The 18,490-nt window shown below is 62.2% G+C and overlaps 1 protein-coding gene across 1 annotated transcript; it reads right to left on the bottom strand.

Moving 5' to 3' along the window:
• Positions 1-1,826: 1,826 nt before the first annotated feature.
• MUC4 (mucin 4, cell surface associated) lies at positions 1,827-14,338 on the bottom strand. Its single transcript, XM_050902660.1, is given in 28 exon segments — positions 1,827-1,988; positions 2,216-2,313; positions 2,404-2,441; positions 3,302-3,475; positions 3,562-3,730; positions 3,950-4,149; positions 4,438-4,502; positions 4,826-4,899; positions 4,991-5,173; positions 5,769-5,867; positions 5,964-6,123; positions 6,264-6,442; positions 6,547-6,681; positions 7,060-7,296; positions 7,504-7,605; positions 7,798-7,968; positions 8,214-8,292; positions 9,022-9,224; positions 9,437-9,556; positions 9,667-9,771; positions 9,774-9,809; positions 9,910-10,086; positions 10,407-10,495; positions 10,730-10,860; positions 11,042-11,197; positions 11,279-11,443; positions 11,649-11,788; positions 12,136-14,338. Coding segments are annotated over 28 exon segments (5,850 nt in total).
• Between the last annotated feature and the right edge of the window lie 4,152 nt (positions 14,339-18,490).

Below are 18,490 nucleotides of genomic sequence, written 5' to 3'. Positions count from 1 at the left end.
CGGGGGACATCTCCTTTAGCACATAACCACCAGCGTAGTCTGGGGGTGGCAGGGGAGGACCACAGCTAATGCGGTTATCGGTGTAAGCTGATGTGGGGCTTTCTTGCAACCCCCAGGAGGTTCCTCAGAGGAGGCAGAGAGCGACTCAGAGGAGCAGAGAGGTGAGTGGGATCAGTGGTCTCCTCTCCACCAGCCACTTCCCTCTGTCCCTGTCCTCCCACATGGAAACTCCCCCGGGGATCCCAGCTCGCCCCAGGCCCCCAGGGAGGAGGTGGCTGGGCAACTCTCATTTCTTCTTCTTTGCAGACGGAGAGGATGAGTAACTGGGAGGTTGCACACCTGCAGCACGGTCTGGGCCATGGCTGATCCTCCAAGTCATTTGCTCCTGCTCATCCTCTGTGTCCCACCGCTCCCGCCAGCACCCATCACCCCTGCCCAGCACGCAGGGCAGCTCACTCAGTGAGTGCCTGCGGTTGCCTTCACTGGCACAAGTTCATGTTTCTAACCCAGTCCTGTCCCAAGGAGTCAGTTGCTTTCGTCGCCCTTCCCCAGCTGCAGCTGAGCAGGTGCCCATGGGCACTTCCTTGCTGGTGGGGAGGTGGGCAGGTACCCCCACACCGTGTCCACCACCCCCTGTCCTCCCTGCATCCTGCTGTGCCTCCCACGCTGCGGGGTGAGGTTGGCACCCCGGCACCCAGGGAACGGGTTTTTGTACCTTGCGTGGGTTGACTGTGGCCGAGCCAAGTGCCGTGGTGCACCAGGCTCGCCCCGTGAGCTGGTCCTGTCTTGTCCCCCACTTCTGTCCCCCAGCCATCCCTTCCCGGGAGGTCCCTAGGCCCTGTGCCCAGGAGAAGGGGTGATTCTCCAGATCAAGTCTGCTTGATGCCTCTGCTGGGTGTGTGAGGGCAAAATTCAACCCCATGATCAAAACTGCTGGGAGAAAAATAAGTTTTTGTGTGTAAGAGAGCATCTGCCTTTCTTAAAAAAAATCCTTGTCAAATCTTGTTTGTTCAATAAAGCCTTCGAGGAGTCTGAGCATCACTGATCCTGCGGCAGCCACATTCTCTGCTGAACCGGGGTGGGAGGTGGTGATGGGGGCAGGCCGGGGACAGTGGCATTGCAGGATGCTGCTGCCCTCCAAGCTGGTGCTGGGGACGTGAGCATCTGGGCTGCAGCAGAGCCGGGCTCTGGGGCAGCGGGACTGGAGCTGGGGTCTGCCGGGGTCTGCTGGCACTCTCCTTGGGCGCAGCATCTTCCCTCAGGAGGGGCAAAGGGCTGTGGGGTGTTTGAGGGGACCACAGCCCAACCTGTGTGATCTGAGCCACTGTGAGTGATGCCTGGGGAGAGCAGTGAGGGAGACTTGTGGCTTTGCAGGGGGAATGAGGGGATGGAGCAACAAAAAAAGCTACATCCATCTTCTCTTTGGCCCTGTGGATGGGTCAAGCAGAAAGCAGGGACTAGAAAGCTCGATGAAGCAGGGCTGGCGCACGGGCACCATGGGGTGCAGGCAACTTACTCAGCAGTATGCCATAATTTTTGGTTTATTCTATTTTGTTCCTAACAGGTTATTATTGCTGCATTGCCCAACCTGAGTCTGCTATCAGCGGCTCTGCCGGGTCCAGTTACATTGCACTAGGGCATACCCCAGTGCAGACACGCTCAAGGACTATCCCGGTTGCCTCTGCAGGTCCTCAGGGGAAGGTGAAATCCTCTCGCTTTGGCCACCCAACATAAAACCACATTTTTCATTCAAAAAAAGCACCTCCTCCAGAGTCAATCCTCCCACAAAGACCAGACCCGAAAAGGCAGCTGCCCGTCCTCTGCCTTCATGCAGACGCTGTTGCTGGAGACCCCGAGAGTGGGTGGCAGGGCCGGCAGCAGTGGCTGGTTCCTCCATGAGCCTGGAGGTGCCGGGGCAGGACCGGTGGCAGGCTAGGGCTGCTGGGGGGCTGGCTTGGAGGCCTGACGTGGGGTCTCTGGATCCTTATCTGTAAAGGAGGGACAGGCCACACCGTGCTGTCGGTGCTGCACAGGCTCTGCTCTTTGCTACGAGCTCAGACAGTGGCGCAGACCCCAATGCCAGCCAAAACATCCCTGATGCTCCGGGATGAGGCACAGCTCCCAAGCATCGTTGAGGCACAGGGCCAGGACATCGGTCCTCAGCCCACAGCCCTCCACCCTGACCCCCCACGGGGACAATAACACCCAGGCAGACCTGGACTGAGGGGTCGATGGCCTGGAGCTGCGGTTCCCAATGCCTTTCCGAGGAGTAGGAGCGGGTGGGCTCCGCTCGCTCTCCTGCCATCGTCAGAGCTGGAGCAGGGAAGATAGATAAGCGAAGTTTGAAGAAGACTGGGGTGAAGCAGAGCTGGGGTGGGGTGGGGTTTGCAGGGATGTACTCACAGTAGAAGGGCCGTGGCCTCCAGAAGGTCTCCTTGGCCCTGGGAGGGGGGGAGCAGAAAGGGGACGACATGTCAGGGGCAGTTGGGAGAGCCCCTGCCTGGTCCTGGTGCCCAGGTCAGATGGCAGAGGGGAGCAGTGACTGAGTGTGGGGGCGAGATGGGGCTATGAGAGGAGGAAAAGCCCCAGGTGTTGTGCACACACAATTTCTTGCCTTGCCACAAGGGCAAATGAACAGAGGTGCTTCCCAGAGAGCCCCGGCTCCAGGGCCGGCAGGGAGCCGGCAGCAGGGGCAGGACACAGCTCTGACTGGTGCGGGGGGCTTGGGGCACTGAGGTTCCCCCGAGCGTGGATGCCACGCCGGGACCAAGGGCTGGGGAGGAGGGAAGGAGATGCTGGCGCTTCCACCCCAGCCTTGCACCTCGTCAGCCATCTGCTAACTCCCTGCTCTGCAAGAGAGCAAGGTCTAATCCTGCAACTGCCTTTTTCTTGCTCCAGACCAACTCTTTCCAGACCAACATGAATTGCAGTGGAAATCATTTGGATGGTATTCAAATTAAAATTAAATAGAAAGCCCATCTGTAACCGAGCACTGGGTGGGATGAGGAAGAAATGCAAATATTCCCTGACATGGGGGAAAAAGGGAAGCTAATGTTCAACCCACTGACGTTATCGCACCCCTGAGCAGCAGATGACTGGGAAAGGGGCTGGAAGATGCTAAAAGATCACCCAGCCCAGCCCCGGCCCCACAGCAGGCTTCCCCTGCCTGGGCCAGACGGGTCTCACCAGTGGTGGATCTTCCAGAGATGGATTTTCCGCCAGTTTTTCTTCCTGACACCCAACTGCCTTCCCTGCCGCACCCACTGCACCCACCCCTGCATGGATCCAGCCCATGGCTCACCCCCGGTGCTGATGGCGGTGTCGGCGGCAGAGGCGCAAGGCCAGGCAGGCAGCGGTGAGCAGGAGGCAGAGCAGAGCCAGGGCTCCCAGCAAGATGCCAAGGAAGGCAGCGAGGCTGATGGCCACCCGCTCGCACCGGGCACCGGTGGGGGAGAAGATGGGGAAGGGGAGGCAGCTGCGGACGGGGAGGGAGGAACAGTGATGCCGTGGGGAGAAGTGGCAGTGCTGGGTGGCCTTGTCCGCCCCTGGCACTGCTGCTACCTGCACATGGGCCCCTCGGGCAGGTGCTGGCACCGGCCGCCATGCTGGCAGTAGCCTGTCTTGCAAGGGGAGATGCAGACGAAGCCAACGGTCCCCACGTAGTGGAGCTGGTAGCCTTTGTAGCCGTACAGACCGCAGGGGAAATAGCGCCTCAGCTCAGCCACTGTCACTGGGGAGGGAAGGCACAGGTTTGGCCACACAGCAGCATCACCCCTTGATGCTTTTCCAGGTCTCCCTGAGCTGGATCCATGCCTGGAGTGGGGACTGCCGCCCACCTGCCTCCCCTGCGGGCGTTACCCAAACCCCAGGGCACGCAGGGTGATGGGGACAATGGGGACAGCGGGGTGCTCCTCCTGGGCTACCCAGCTTGGCACTGGGAGCAACTCACGCTTCACCAGGTCGGTGATGTTGTCCCGGTGCAGGCGCTGGAAGAGGAGGTGCGCGCCCACCTCCCGCCGCCCCCGCCGCCCGTTGAAGGCACTGGTGATGGCCCCCGGCAGCTCCTCGTTCAGGAAGCGGATGACGGTGCCGCGGCTGTCATAGGCGAACTCAGACACCACCGCGAAGGTGAAGCCATCACTGTCTGTCCTGCAGGAAAAAGACGGGGCTGCTGGTGGAGCCGCTGCTGCATCACAGAGCGACTGAGCCTTACCGTGCCTCAGTTTCCCCATTTGGGGGGTGGTAAAGAAGGGATGAGGCAGGAGATGGAAGGTGCCATGGCGCATGTGTCTCCATGTTCATCAGCATCAGGGCTGGAAAAACAGACTCTGGGGTGGGGGACAATGCCCTTTGTGTCCCAAACCCTGTGGCCCCATGCCCAGCCCTGCCCCACTGGCTCCCTGGGGTGGGCACAGGGCCACTCCACAGCTGACTCACGTCTGGGTGATGTTGGTGTTGCTCTGGAAAGCCTTTACCTCCAGGGAGCCCAGGATGGCTGAGACCTGTGGCGGGAGGAGCGGGAGGGCATTAGGGGAGGGCAGGAGCCCACTGGCGTGGGGAGAGGTTGAAGGTCAACGCGGGCACTGTGGCCAAACCCCAAGGGCTGCGCTGGCCTTTTGTTCATGCGCCGGGGACCTGGCACATGGCCACAGCCACAGCCAGCATCACGCAGCTGGCACTGCCTCCCTCCGGCCCTGCAGATCCACTGGATTCCTGGGGATCCCATGGGAAGGGGGCACACGGAGGTACGGGTACCCCAAGCTGCCATGCTGCCCGGTGTGCCAGTGTGTCCCGCTCCCCGAGCCCATCCCCTCCGGCGACGTACGGTGCTGTTGACTTCCCCAGCAGTGGCGTTTCGCAGTGTCCTGATCCGCAGCCTGATGCTTCTCCGGGGGAGATCTGCCGAGGGAAGCCACAGCATTGGCTCTGGCATCCCAGGACTGGGGCAAGTGGGGTTGGGGTTCACCTGCCACCAGGCACAGGCACGCACCTGCGTTGGGCAGCGGCCGAAAATCCCCCCCTGCCACCAGGCAGCGCTGGTCGGTGAAAGCCGGGGGGCAGGCACAGATGGGGGTGCAGGTGATGGGGTGCAGGTGGCAGTGTCCCCCGTTGCTGCAGTATCCCTCAGGGCAGGAGTGGGAGCCGCAGGCTAAGCCACAGCCTGGCCCCTCGCCTATGGGACGGGGAGCCCAGGTCAGGTGGAGGCACGAGTCTGGCTGCAGGGGGAGAGCCCCAGTGCACTGATCCATCCCCAGCCGCTCTGTAATGCCTTTCTTCCAAGTCTGGGTTTTTTTTTTTTATGCATTAGGACTTTTAGCATAAATTCAGATCCTCAAGGAAAAGCCCTGCGCCCCCTCCTCCCAGCTGGAGCCTTTTGCCCTTGTGAAGTCCCAGCCTGCTGCATTAGAACAGGAGCAAAAACGATCACCCTAACCCCACCACAGCCATCTGAAAACAGGATTTGATTTTAGCCCCCAGCCTCCGCATGTACATTTGAACTTTGATGGGATGAGATTTTTTTTTCTCAAAGAGAAAAATTGCACAGGGAAAGTTTCCCTTCCTGGCAGATTAGTGAGATCTGCAGCCTGGGAGCATGAGGGGCAGCTGGACTCTGGTCCTTTCTGTTAAGGACAGCAAGGGCTTGGGTGCAGAGCTCAGCCGGCTCCCCCTCCTATCCAGCCAGTTTGGGTCCCATGGAAGCCCTCTTCCACCAAGACCCGAGGGGTGATGGGGACGAGGACTATGCCCACCAGGGTGCCCGTACTCACCCTCCTCGCTGTCCGGGCAGGAGCAGGCATAGCTGCCCACCGTGTTGGTGCAGGTGGCGTTCCCTGGGCACGCCATCCCCTGCGCACACTCGTCGATATCTGCCAAGGCAATGCAGCATGGCACTGGGAGGAATACCTCGGCTGGGGTCCCGCGGGCACCCCAGGTTTGCGGTGGCTATGGCGAGCCCTCGTCACCTGAGCAGTGCCGCCCGTCGCCCGTCAGGCCAGCTGGGCAGGGGCCGCAGCCGGCGTGCGAGTTGCAGCCCACGCCGGGGAAGCATCCCTGGGCACAGGGGTCCGGAGGGTCCTGGCAGAAGGGACCCGAGTAGCCGCCCTTGCACCTGCAGCCTGCCAGCTGGGAAGGGGACAGTGACACTGGCTTAGGGGACATGAGGGGACATTAGGGGACATTAGGTGGACAGAGAAGACAGCCGGCGCGGCTGGCATGGGGACAGGCATGGTGTGGCACCGGAGAAGAGCTTTCTGGCACACTACCTGCAGGGAGGACCCCCCAAGGGTGACAGTGTCGCTGTAGTCGCACTCCTGGCTCCTGCTGCAGCTGCAAAGGGTGAAGTGGAGTTGGAGCAGGGCAGAGAGGTTGTTGGACCCGACAGCCTCCAGGTTGATGGTGAGCGGGGCAGTCCCACGGGGCTCCCACGTCAGGGTGCCACTCTCTGCCGGGGCGAGAGGTGGGAGTTAGAGGAAGTGGCAGAGGAAAGGGGCTGGGTGGCCGGTGTCCCCCCATCCCGTCCCAGCTGCCCCATCTCTCCTTCCTTACCTGATATGTTGAGCTCTGGTGAGAGGTGGGGGACAAAGCGTGCACCCACCCCCACGGCATGGTACTGCCTCCTGACCCTTTCTGTCCTGAAGGCCGTGAGTGACGCGTCACCGGTGATGACGGGAGGGAAGGTGTCTGAGGAAAGAGCAGCCCAGCACACAACTGGTTGATTGCTACATGGCCTTGGCACCCCTTGGCTCTGAGTCCCTCCTGGTGAGGATGGGACCCCAGGCAGATGCTGCCATGACTGCCCACCAACGAGACCCTCGTGTTGCACAGCATGGTGGCTTGGAGACCAGCCAGCTGGGCAATGCAACTCAGAGACTTTGGTGGCAGCTATCCTGCTGGTGGCATCTCCCAGGCTTGAAGACCAGCCAGCCGGGCAATGCAACTCCGAGACCTTGGTGACTTCTCTCCTGCCTCACATGGAGTAAGAGAGCCCAGGGAGGGAGAAGGGCACTGCCCGGTTATCCAAGCTGTGACCTCTTGGAGGTGAGGATCTGCTCCACTTACTGAGTACTGTCTTCTTCTGCTGGAAGTCAGCTGCAAGGCTCTGGGTGGCCAGGCCCAGGGCCACGTCCCCTGTGCTCAGCGAATCGTAGATGCACTCCTTGCTGTCATGGCACTGTGAGGCTGCCAGCTGGTACTGGCTTTCATTCTCCTGCCGCAGCCGAGACAAAAAGATGGGTGTGAAGTTCATTACCGGTGAGTCCAGAGGCTGAGCAAACAGGCTGTGCTCTCCAACAGCCCCTGCAAGAGAGCACATCATGGGTACGGCCTTGGGTTTTTAAGCTTTGTTATATTTTAGGGCTCATTTCCACAGAGCAGTGAGGAGACCAAAGGGCTTCCCTGGCATCGCTTTTGCTCAGGCAAGTGTCTAAATATCTTCAGCCAAAGCATGGCCAGAAGGTGCAGGAATGGGAGGATCATCAAGGTGGATCCTGAGCCTGGACTTACAGGTCATCCCATAGCTGTAGATCTCCTCCTCGCTGCTGTTCACAGGGATGCTGGTACCGTTCGGCATCTGGAAGTCATCTGCGGGGTCGTGGTCCCACACACCTGGTGGAGCATCACCAGAGGACTGGAGTCCCCCACGCCAGGGTTGACCTCCTTTCTGGTGCTGGCCAGTGTTTAGTTTAGACCCAGGGGTCCCAGCCCTCACAAGCATGTTCCCCCAGTGTTTTCCAGCCTGCTTTAGGGTGGGAAGGGGGCTTTGCACCCTGGCTCTGCAGCGGTGCCAGAAGTCCTCACCCAGGAGGCCCTTGGTGCTGTTGCGGTACTGATCGGGCAGGCTGCAGACCACGCTGAGGATCCTGGAGGTGGCCGAGATGGAGACAGCGATGGCCCCATCAAAGATGGCCGTGACAGAGGAGGCATTGACCAGCAGGACACCGGGGCTGTAGTACACCTTGGCACCCATGTCTGCAAGAGAAGGAGAGCACAGAGGGAGAGTCCACAATAGGCTGGGGTCTGAAACTATGCCCCTGAATTTGGGGAGGGGAGCACTCTTCATCTACCCTGGCCGAGTCAGAGACAGGGTGCAGGTGGCAGATGTTTGATGGAGCTCAGGATGGCTGCCCTCGCGCTGGGCAGGGCTGGTCCCCGTGGGATGGGGACAGCCCTCGCCCCCCAGATACATTTAACATTTAACAGCACATCCTGCTCACCTTGGGAATAGAAAAACTGGATGGTTTCGTCATTCAGGAGGACTTGGATGTCACCCTGGCTCCCCAAGGTCCACTCAACCTGCAAATCACGGCGGATGTCCCAGTCAGCCCCTCTGCTCGTCCCTTCCTGCTGTCCCCCCATGCTGGGGACACTCGAGCTAAACCCTGTCCTCCTCCAGCCCTGGCAGAGAGGCTCAGCCCTGGGGGCCATGTTGGCCTGCTCTTCACCCCAGCAAACACACGATAAAACAGCTTTGATGGTTGCACAGAAGAGGACAGCAAGCTGTCCCCATCACTGCTGGCATGGGGCACACACAGGCCACCACCGCTGCTCGGCTGACTGTGGCAGCATGGGGAGCTGTGCTGGTGGGCTCCAGGCTCTGAGCCCCCTCCTCATGCTGCTCAATGGCTGCTTCTGGTGACACCAGGAGATTTTGCTTACTGAAACAGGTGTGGGGAGCAATTCTGCAAAACAAGGAAGAGCACGCGCTTGTGCCAACATGTCTGGAGGAGACTGGTGATCAGGGCAAAGGGTGTGCAATGAAGAAGGTGGAGCAGACTGTGTTCCTGCAGTGCTCCAGGCCCTTGCTGGCCAGCTTGCAAGAGGTGTTAGAGCTGTGTCTCATTAGTCTTAGTCCAACCCACCACTATTAGCACTTTGTTGGGGTCGTGGGAGGCGGCAGGAAGAGGAGAAGGGATGCTCCTCGGGTCCCAGCCACTTGTAGGTGATGCAGAGGCGATGCCCAACCTGCCAGAGGGGTCTCCCCCGTTAGAAGCTCAAATTGATACCCAGGTCGCTCCTACTCACTGTTGTGGTGGTGGCAGAGATGTACTGGGCAGCGAAGGCCACGAAGTTGGTGGCCTGGGCCATGCCGGTCCGGGCCGTGCGCCCGTGCAGCACGAAGCTGGTCTGGGCATCACTGGCCAGCAGCAGGACAAAGTCCCCAAGCCCATTGAAGGTGTAGGTGACTCCATCCAGGGTGGTGATGTGGGGGTCCCCGAAGGCACCAGCTGGGGTCCAAACGAGACGGAGCCGTTTTGGGGGGAGGAAGAAAAGCAAATGCTGGTGTCATTGCACAGAGGAGAGCAGCCCCCGGTGCTGCGCTGGGCTCAACAATCCCCACCGGGATGCTGCAAAGTGTGGCTAATGCATGGGGTCTGCATATGGCCATGCCACCCGCTCACTGCCCTGGCACAGAGGAGGTAGAGCCCTGGGGACTCACCGGGGGTGGGCGGCATGTATCCCTCGCAGCCGACCCTTGGTCTTTTGTCAGCAAACCTGGCGCAGAACAGGGGCTTCCCCACGCGCCGGCAGCACCAGTCGAATGCCTCCAGCTCCCCATCTGCGGAGGAAAGCGGCGGGGTGCTGGAGGGTGTCAGGGTCCCCGCTGCGCCTGCAGACCACTCAGTGCTCGGGGTGTTTTAGGGCAAGGGAGCACCGGTGCCTGCTTACCAGCAGCGGGGTGGATGGGGAGGCTCCATGCTCTCTCCTGCCAGCCTTCGAGCAAGCTCCCATCTTGGTACAGACACCGCACTCCGGCTCCGGCCGGGCTGGGGATGCAGTGCGCAGCATCCTCACAGAGGCGTCTGCCAGGCCTGAAATGGTGTGGGGGGATCACAGCCACCCCCAGAGCAGGAGGGGAACCCCTGCTGTTCCCCCACCCCACGGCTGGCCCTGGGGGGCCGTGCTTGGCACCTCTGCTCTGGCGGTAGCGGGGGTCCAGCTCTGCCTGGGGCTGGGAGCAGGGGCACGGCAGCAGCTGGCTGTTCCAGGAGGCCGGCGCTGGCTCTGCATCCAGCCACGCCAGGCACCGTAGCCTGTAGTTCACCCGGGAGCGACTGTCCAGCCTGTATATCCACAGCCCGCGCACGTCTGGGGGAGCAACCAGAGAACAGCACAGCTCGGCCAGGGTCTCGCCTTGTGCTGAGGGGGATCCCATGGGACAACTGTCCCCGGCCATTGACCTCACACGAGGTCTCAAGGCTCCCTCTAGAGCCGGCGTGGCCGTGGCAAGCCACAGGAGAACACGGGACACCCGTGCTCTGCTCTGCTCTGCTCTCAGTGGCCAGCCCTTGCCCAGTGGCTTTGCTGGCCCATCCCTTGCAGGGACGTGTGCTGGGGACATGCTCCCAGCATGGAGCACATGGCTCCCTCCATCCCCACCCGCCCCGAGGGCTCCCCCAGTGCCATACTGGTACCGGTGCCGCTGTGCTGGTCGGGTCGGTACTTGACAGCACGTGGCTTTTGAGTCAGCTCGTTATTTTGGGCATAGCCGTCGCCGCTGTGTGGAGAGAGGAGGTTTGGGGTCACCCTCCCAATACAACCCTCCTCCGCTCCCCGTAGAGCAGCTGGGGTGGGAACTGCTGCAGTTTGCAGGAGAGAGGGCTTAAATGGGATGGGGTCACTCTGAGGGTGGGAGCTGGGCTCTCCTGGGGGTAACGTCTCTGATTGTCCCAACATACTGCTGGGAGAAATCCCTGCTGTCCCAAAACACAGCCACACATGTGCACAGCACCTGGAGAAGCCGATCAGCACGTTGCCCACAGCCAGCTTGGTGTAGTCCCACCGCATCCCGCCGTCCTGGTAGAGCAGCAGGGCGAAGGAACGGTTCCCATCAGTGGTGAGGACCGCCTGGTAGGTGTTTGTCTGGAGAAACCCAAGGCACCCCCTTAGCACCCCCAAAGCCTCCCCCGCTCTCCCCACAGCGCAGACTGAGGTGGTGAGACCCGAAATGCCTGCATCAAGCCACAAGAGACCAACAGCCCAGCCCTGCCCCAGCCATTGCTAGTGACAGTCTCCTCTGTCACCTGGGTCCCCCACTGCTCACCTGAGCGTCATCCTGCCGGGACGGGTATGCCGGAGCCTTCTCCCACGTCACCTTCAAGGTCCATTTTGCTATGTAGGAGGTTTTCAGGTATTTCTCAATCTTTGCTTCCACGTCATGGACAAGGGGATCTCGGGTAGAGCTGAGGGTGGAGTACTCCTACCGGTTGGCAAGAGAGAGGGTTAAATGGGCAAGCTGGGAGCTGGCCTCTCCCAGGACAACATCTTTGGTGGCCCCGACCTGGTACCACGTGGTGCCGACACCCTGGGAGAAATCTGCGTCGTCCCAAAAGGCGGCCACTATCGGCAAACCCTCCTGGCCGCTGAAGCCCCAGGGAGGTGGGTTGGGGTTGGAGGGGATGTAGTTGTCCGTGGGTGGGAAAATGATCTGTCCATTATCTGTAAACTAACCAAAATAACTCATTATTTGCTGACATCCCAGGCAGCTCCTGGGATGGCTTTTAGCCTCCAAGGGTGAGCAGAAACCAGCCATTTTAAATTCCAAAAAAAGTAAGATTCGGATGAATTTCGGTTTCTGCTCCATTTCCATGGGTTTTTTTCTACCAAAGAGGCTGCACATCCCTTACGTGCTCGGCGAGGGGGGAACTCACATAGAGAGCATCCCGCAGCGACTTCCCAAAGGGGAATCCAATCTCTGGCTTGAACAGGGGGGAGTTAAAATCCACTGTCCTCTGGACGCACTCTCGGTCCCCTCCCTCTGTGCCAAAGGGGTAGAGCGAGGCCGCCGGCACTGACACGGGCAGGAGATTAATCAAAAAGGTGAAAACCCATTAATGTCTGCTCCATCCTTCCTGCGGCCAGGGCAAACTCGCCTGCTCGCCGCTGGGATGCTGTGCCTGTAATCCCCCCAGCCGGACCAGTGCTCTGATGGCTTGTAACCCAATTTTTAACCCAGTTTTTAACTTGGAATAGAATGCTCTCAGATGTCCTATTTCACTTTTCCCCGTGAATCTGGCAGCCCAATGTGCAATGCAGATGAGTTACCCTGGGCTGGGCCGTAACCTCAGCTACTACAGTGCTTCATCGGCTGACAACCCCTTCCAGCTCTTTGCTTTGGGAAGAAGAAAATCTACTTACTGATAAGCCCGCGGGTGGGTCGGGACTCAGGGGCAGGATTTCTGTGGCCAGCGGTGGTGTGGGCAGATGTGCTTGGTGCTGTGGCCGGTCCCCTCTGTGTCCCAAAGGCAGGAACCGGGGCGGTGGCAAGGCTGGTGGTTGCTGGTGGTCTCGCTGGTGCCATGGTGCCTGGGGCTGGGAGACCTCCCGCCTCCTTTGCTGGGCTCACTGGGGCTGTGGGTGCAACAGCCACGGTGCTGCCTGCAGCGACGGCCACGGTGCTGCCTGCAGCGATGGCCGCGGTGCTCCCTGCAGTGATGGCCACGGTGCTGCCTGCAGCGATGGCCGTGGTGCTCCCTGCAGTGATGGCCATGGTGCTGCCTGCAGCGATGGCCGTGGTGCTGCCTGCAGTGATGGCTGTGGTGCTCCCTGCAGCGATGGCCACGGTGCTGCCTGCAGTGGTGGCTGTTTTCTCCGCCCAGGCAGGTGCCCCTAGAGGTGTCCGGAAGCCGGGAGGTGACAGGCTTGCTGCCTGTCCCATGGCATGGTTGCTGACGGCCATGGGAGAAGTGGAGACTGTTGCTGGCTCAGGGTGGGTCTGTCCGGCTGTCGGCTCCCCGGTTGCACCACCACCAAGCAGGGACGAGGGGGCTGTTGCTGGCTCCTCCGCTGGGCTGTGCGGGCTGGGGAGGGGTGAACCAGGCACCGCGACTGCAGGGCTGGGACCAAGGACACCCCAGGACCCAGCAGTTGTCTCCACCAAGGGGGTACGTGCTGCTGGGGATAGGACAGGTCGCCTGCCTCCGCCTGCTTCATCGTGCGTTACAGCAAGGGACAGGGCACTGCTGGTGCTGGTGGCCTTTGCCATGGCAGATGGCATGGCTGCGGTGGCCCCAGTCACCGCGAAGGTCTCCCCGCTGGCTGAGGTGGCTGGCGGGATGGTGTTGCTGGGTAACATGCTGGCAGCTGGTGTGGTGACCGGGCTTGTGCCAGCGGTGTTGGAGACAGGCACATGGGTGCTGTTGGTGCCGGCTGGGGGTGCTGCACCCTCGGCACCACTCTCAGAGGGGGTGGTGTCCGCCTGGGCAGTGGTACCCCCAGCACCTGACCAGGACGCGGCTGTAGTCTCCCATGCGTGTGTGTGGCCAACAGCCAGCGAGGAGACCCTGGCCATGGGCTTGTCCTCAGCAACTGGGCTGAGACCCCTTGAGGCTGGGTCTTGGGTGCTATCAGTGGCCTCAGGGGATGGCCTTGGGGTGACACGGGGGCTGCGTGGAGCGGAGGCACTGCTGGGGACAGCAGAGGGGGGTGTTGGGACCCTGTCAAGACTGGCATCACCTGCTCCTGCTGCTGGACCAGTGACAGTGATGCTGGGGGTGACAGAGGGTGCCACCACCACTGGATGGGTGTTCCCGGGGACAGGAGGGGACACACTGACATCTGGCTCAGCAGTGCTGTGAGTGAGGCCAGGGGAAGGTGCTGTAACTGCCTCCGGAGCTCTGGGTGACACCGTGCCCACGATGGCCACTGCCGTAGGGCTTTTGCTGCCCAGGGCAGAGCGTGCCGATGGGGTGGCATCACCGGTGCCTGGCTCAGCCACCCCCGCCATAGGAGTGGGCAACCCCAGGGGAAGCCCCGCAGCCCTATTCCCCGTGGTAGGAGAAGCCATGTCCAAGTCCATGCCCGTGTCCGTGGTGGGCTCAGCAGTGCGATAGCTGTGGTCCGATGCGGCCACGCTTGGCTGAGCAGTGACGCTGGCTGTGGTGGGGGGTGACGCTGGCGGGACTGTCCCCAGGGTGGTGTCACCGCTGTGGGGGGTACCTGTCGCGGCACTCACCCTTATGTTTTCAGCTGGGGTTGAGCCTGGAGCTGCCTGTGTGGTGCTGCCATCTCCTGCTGGCTGGGACCTGCCCGCACCTCCCTCCACAGCTGTGTTTTCAGGGGGCGGTGGTGTCACAGGCTGGGGCGTCTTGCCAGTGGCGGCGTTGGGGAAGGGGCTGGCTGTGGCCAGCGCTGGGCTGGGGTTAGCCATGGCCGGCGGGGCCGAGCCACCGCCCCTGGGAGCCAGGAGAGGCAGATCCGCTGAGGGCCTGCTTTCGGGAGCATCTGTCCCTTGGGCAGGTGGCACTGGTGATGGCCCGGTGGTGACGATCGCGTGGCTGGGAGCTGGCCCCACTGCACTGGCACCTAGGTTCTCCTCTGTGCCCACCTCCAGGGACGCCATCTCCACTACTCGCCCTGCGGTGCTGCCATCGGGGCGGGGGTCACCTGAAGCACCCATTGCTGGCAGCGGGGTGGCCAGGGACAGTGGGGACATGCCTGCTGCCGTCTCTTGGGGGATGCTGGATGGTGACACCCCCAGAGCCATCCCTGCAGTGGCACTGCCTTCCAGGAGAGGGAGGATGCCTGCTTGCGATGCCATGGAGACGCTGGCTGCTCTGGGTATCCCTGGTGTGCCTGGCACAGCTGTGCCTGTGCCTGGCGCAGTGCTGGGTGACCACGTCTCTGTCCCCGGAGCTGCCCCACGTTGGGGCCCAGCCTGGAGTGGTGGGGCTGCTGCAGGTCCAGAGGTGACACCAGTTCCCGTGAGTGCTGAGCCTGCAGAGGGACCAGGCTGGCTGCGGCTGGGAGATGCATCAGACACAGCCAAGGTGGCTCCAGTGTCCCACAGCATTGTGGTGGCATTGCCACTGGCCAGCGGTGCTGTTCCCATCCCTGCTTCACTAATTGCAGTGTTGCTAATGAGGGAGGATGGATGGGCAGCTGGCCCAGTCCCGACGCCATACGCACCAAGGGAAGATGTTGGTGCAGCAGCAGCTTGAGGGGCCCCGTCTGGCTTCGCTCCACCAGCACCCATGAGGGACAAGGACATGGCCACGCTGGGTCTAGCTGGAGGGGATCCGCCTGCAGCCACCTCTGCCGTGGTGGCCCCAGGGCCTGCTGAGAGGGTCTGGGGGAGCAGAGACCCCATGGAGCGTGCAGAGGGCCCCGGAGTGGGACCACCAGGGCTGTTGGGAGCTGCGTGGGGGGACAGCCTCATGCTGAGCCCCACTGGGGTGGCCTTGGTCTCCGGGGAAGCGGTGCCTGCTGTGGCTCTGGCGCTGGACCCACTCCTGACGGACACCAGCTCAGCACTGGTGCTTCCCAGAGCTGGGAATGACGTGGTGGGGACGTGCTTTGCAGCTGTGACATCCGTCACCACAGCCGGTGTGCCCAGAGCTAGTGCAGTGGCCTGGGGGTGGGTGACAGTGTTGGCTCCAGGCAGCCCATCTCCAGCAGTGCCGGGGGCCGTGCTGCGGCTGGGGGGAAGCGTCTCTCCTGCACCCGGCACAGCACCACCGGGGAGCGGGGGCGAAAGGGCTGGAGGCGGCTGAGCCAGGGGCACAGGGGGGTCCTGCGATGCTTTGTGGCCGGCGTTGGATAAGGCATATGTCCCTGGCTCTGTAGCCTTGCTGATGCCAATGGTGGCAGAAGAAAAGGTGACCTTTGCTGAGGATGTGCTTGGGGGATCTGCAGACAGTGGGGCTGCTGTGCTGGCTCCCTCTGTGGCTGCATGGGGGGGACCCCCGGGGAGGCCAGCAGCAGAGCTGGCTGAGGCTGCTGCCGGCTTCACAGGGCTGTCCGTGTCCCGAGAGATGCTGGCTGCTGTGGCTGGAGGTGAGGTGGCCTTGTCCAGCCCTGGCATGACCTCCTGGGACAGTAGCATGGCGGTTGCATGCGGCTCAGCAGAGCTCTTGCTGATGCTGGGGGGTGACGTCCTTGTGCTGTGCTCGTCCTGGAGGAGTGATGGTACTGTGGTCCACGCTGTCCCTGGCGTCCCCTCTGCAGCATCACCCAGCTGCACCAACTCATTGGCATCAGTCAGTTTGCCAGTGACTGAGGAAGATGCTTTTGTCCCTGGCACTGGTTGAGCAGCTGGGACGTGTGCCACTGGTGGGGACAGACCTCTGCCTGGTGCTGTGGGGGCACCTCTCAGTGCACTGGCAGCACCCACGGGTGGCTTGGCCTCAGTCCCCTTTTGCATGGGGACAGTCGTTCCCAGGACTGGCTCTCCACGGATGCTGTCCAGAGCCACTCTGGACACTTCCACAGCCTGCTTGGGAGCAGTGCTGCTGTTTGATGGTGGTTTGCTTGTCCCCATTACAGCAGGGACACCTGGCACTGGGGATAATGTGGCTGTGGCTGGCCCAGCACCGCCACCGCCCGTGGCAAGACCCACCGCGTGGCCCGTTGGCACAAGGGACAGAAGCTGAGTGGTGGTGGAAGCTGGAAGGACGCTGGTCGGGTGGCTGGCAGCGCCTGGAGAGGAGACCCCAGCCCCTGCTCCTGCCTGGGGGCTGCCTTGTGTTGCTGGACCCCCGGGGAGAGCTGCCGCGCTGGGAGGCCCCCCCTGCTCACCACTGGTTCTGGCTGGGACCAACGCTCTCACTGTCACCTGCGGCACCGGGCTGCCTGCAAGACAAGGCAGCCCCAGCTGGATCAACCCTGCCATGGCCCCAGCAGGCAGGAACCTGCCTGCGGCCAGCTGCCTGCCGGCCTTACCTAAGCCATGGCTGCCCACAGAGGCGGTAGTCCTGCCGGTGGGAGAGCAGTGCTCTGGCTGGGCGGCCGCGGTGGTGGGGAATGCCTGGCACGGGCCCAGGTCTGGAGGCAGCTCGGTGCTGGTGCTGTTGGCCGCAGGGGAGATGCTGCCTGGCTCTGCCGGGGCTGACACGGGGGCAAGGGGCTGCTCCCCTGTCTCCCCAGCTTGCACTGGTGGCAGAGCAGGTAGGTGAGGTCAGGATGAGGAAAAAACCAGCCCAGGGTCCCCATCACCCCCATCCCTCCTCCCTGCTGTGGGAGGAAGCTGCCCCCAGCCCTTGGGGCTGGTTCCCACCCCAGCACCCACAGCCAGACCAACGCCGAGAGCAAGACAGGCACCTTCCCCACGGGCAAGAGTCCCCATTTGACCCACAACCCCCCGCTTCCCCTGCCGCGGTCGGGGGACCATGCTGAGCCTGTGGCACCAGCAGGCAGAGACGGGGCAAACCCTGGCCGGGCACTCGGGCTCAAACTCACAGCATTCGAGCAGCCGGAGAGTTGTTTGCAGCCCATCACCCAGATGGTATCGGCCACCTGGTCAGCCCGGCAGCAGTGCTGGCAACCCTGACACTTACCTGGTAGCACCCAGAGCCCCCACAGCATCCAGCTGCAGAGCAGCCACTGGCCCCAGCACCCCATGGTGCTTCCTCGGCGGCAGGGACAGGGCTGCAGTTCTTCCTGTCCCAGTGGAGCGACGCAACTGGGTGGCTACGCCGGTGAGCACTCCCCCGGCTGGGGGGGACGGGAACGCCACGTGCCCTGCCTGGGGCACTGACGGCTCCATGTCCTCACAGCCTGCCACGGAGGTGGCCACGTGCCAGTCCTGGGGACCCACTGATGCTGGGGGGCACCCATTTTGCCATGGGAAGTTTTAAGGCCCTTCCCAAGGTGACCCCATGGTTGACACCCCAAGGTTAGGGTCCCCAACCCCTGGGGAGAACCCGATGGGTTGCAAAGTCACCTGGCCCAAAGGCCCTGGAATGGTAAGCAGGGACAGAGGTCCCCAGCACCTCTGGGAGGGGTAGGTGAGCCCTGGGCCCTGCACCCCCCATCCATCCCCCTGTTTGCTGCCGGGTCCCCGTCACGCTCAGCCGTGTGGCCGAAAACCCCTGGCAGGGGTTGGCTCGCCACCAAAGAGGAAGAAGGAAGGAGCAGCCTCCCGCTGCCGCCTCAGGGTCCCGCGTGTTAACCCTGCTCCGGCCCCCCTCCTGGCACTGCCAGCACCAGCGCCTGGGGACTTGCGTGCAGGGGTTATCTGTGCCATCGCGGCAAACGCCCACGCAAGCCCAGCCGAGGGGGGTTGTTCCCGCATGGGCTGCAAGGCTGGGCCTTGCCCTGGGTTGACAGGTCACCTTCCATCGGGGACAGAGGCCAGGCGCACCCGGCCGTGCAAAGGGACCCAGTGGAGCTGCTGCAGCAAACATACGTTTGCTTCTTCATGGAGCCTAGCCCAGCTCTGGCATCATTTAAGTGGGGGGAAGTAAGTCGGCGAAGGTGTTGTGCCTTCCTCGCTTCATTGACAGCCATCCCACCTGGCTGCCATGCCATGGTAGCTGCACCTTAGATTGGGAAACTGAGGCACGGAGAACCCAAGGCACCTATGCATGGCCATGCCCACAGCAGCACCACCAAAACTCCCCGTCCCCACACTCAGGGAGGGCCAGGGGACCAGAGATGAGCGGAGCCATGGGTGCACATGGCACACAGGTGATGTGGCCGGGTACCATCTGCCGCATCAGGGCTGATGAGGCAGCCCTTCCTGCCAGGCGACTCACCGTGTGTGCCGGGGTCTCTC

The sequence above is a fragment of the Gymnogyps californianus genome, chromosome 10 (genome assembly GCF_018139145.2).
Source record: "Gymnogyps californianus isolate 813 chromosome 10, ASM1813914v2, whole genome shotgun sequence".
Taxonomy (NCBI): domain Eukaryota; kingdom Metazoa; phylum Chordata; class Aves; order Accipitriformes; family Cathartidae; genus Gymnogyps; species Gymnogyps californianus.
Note: the sequence above shows the minus strand (reverse complement) of the source record. Positions and strands in the feature narration are given on the sequence as shown.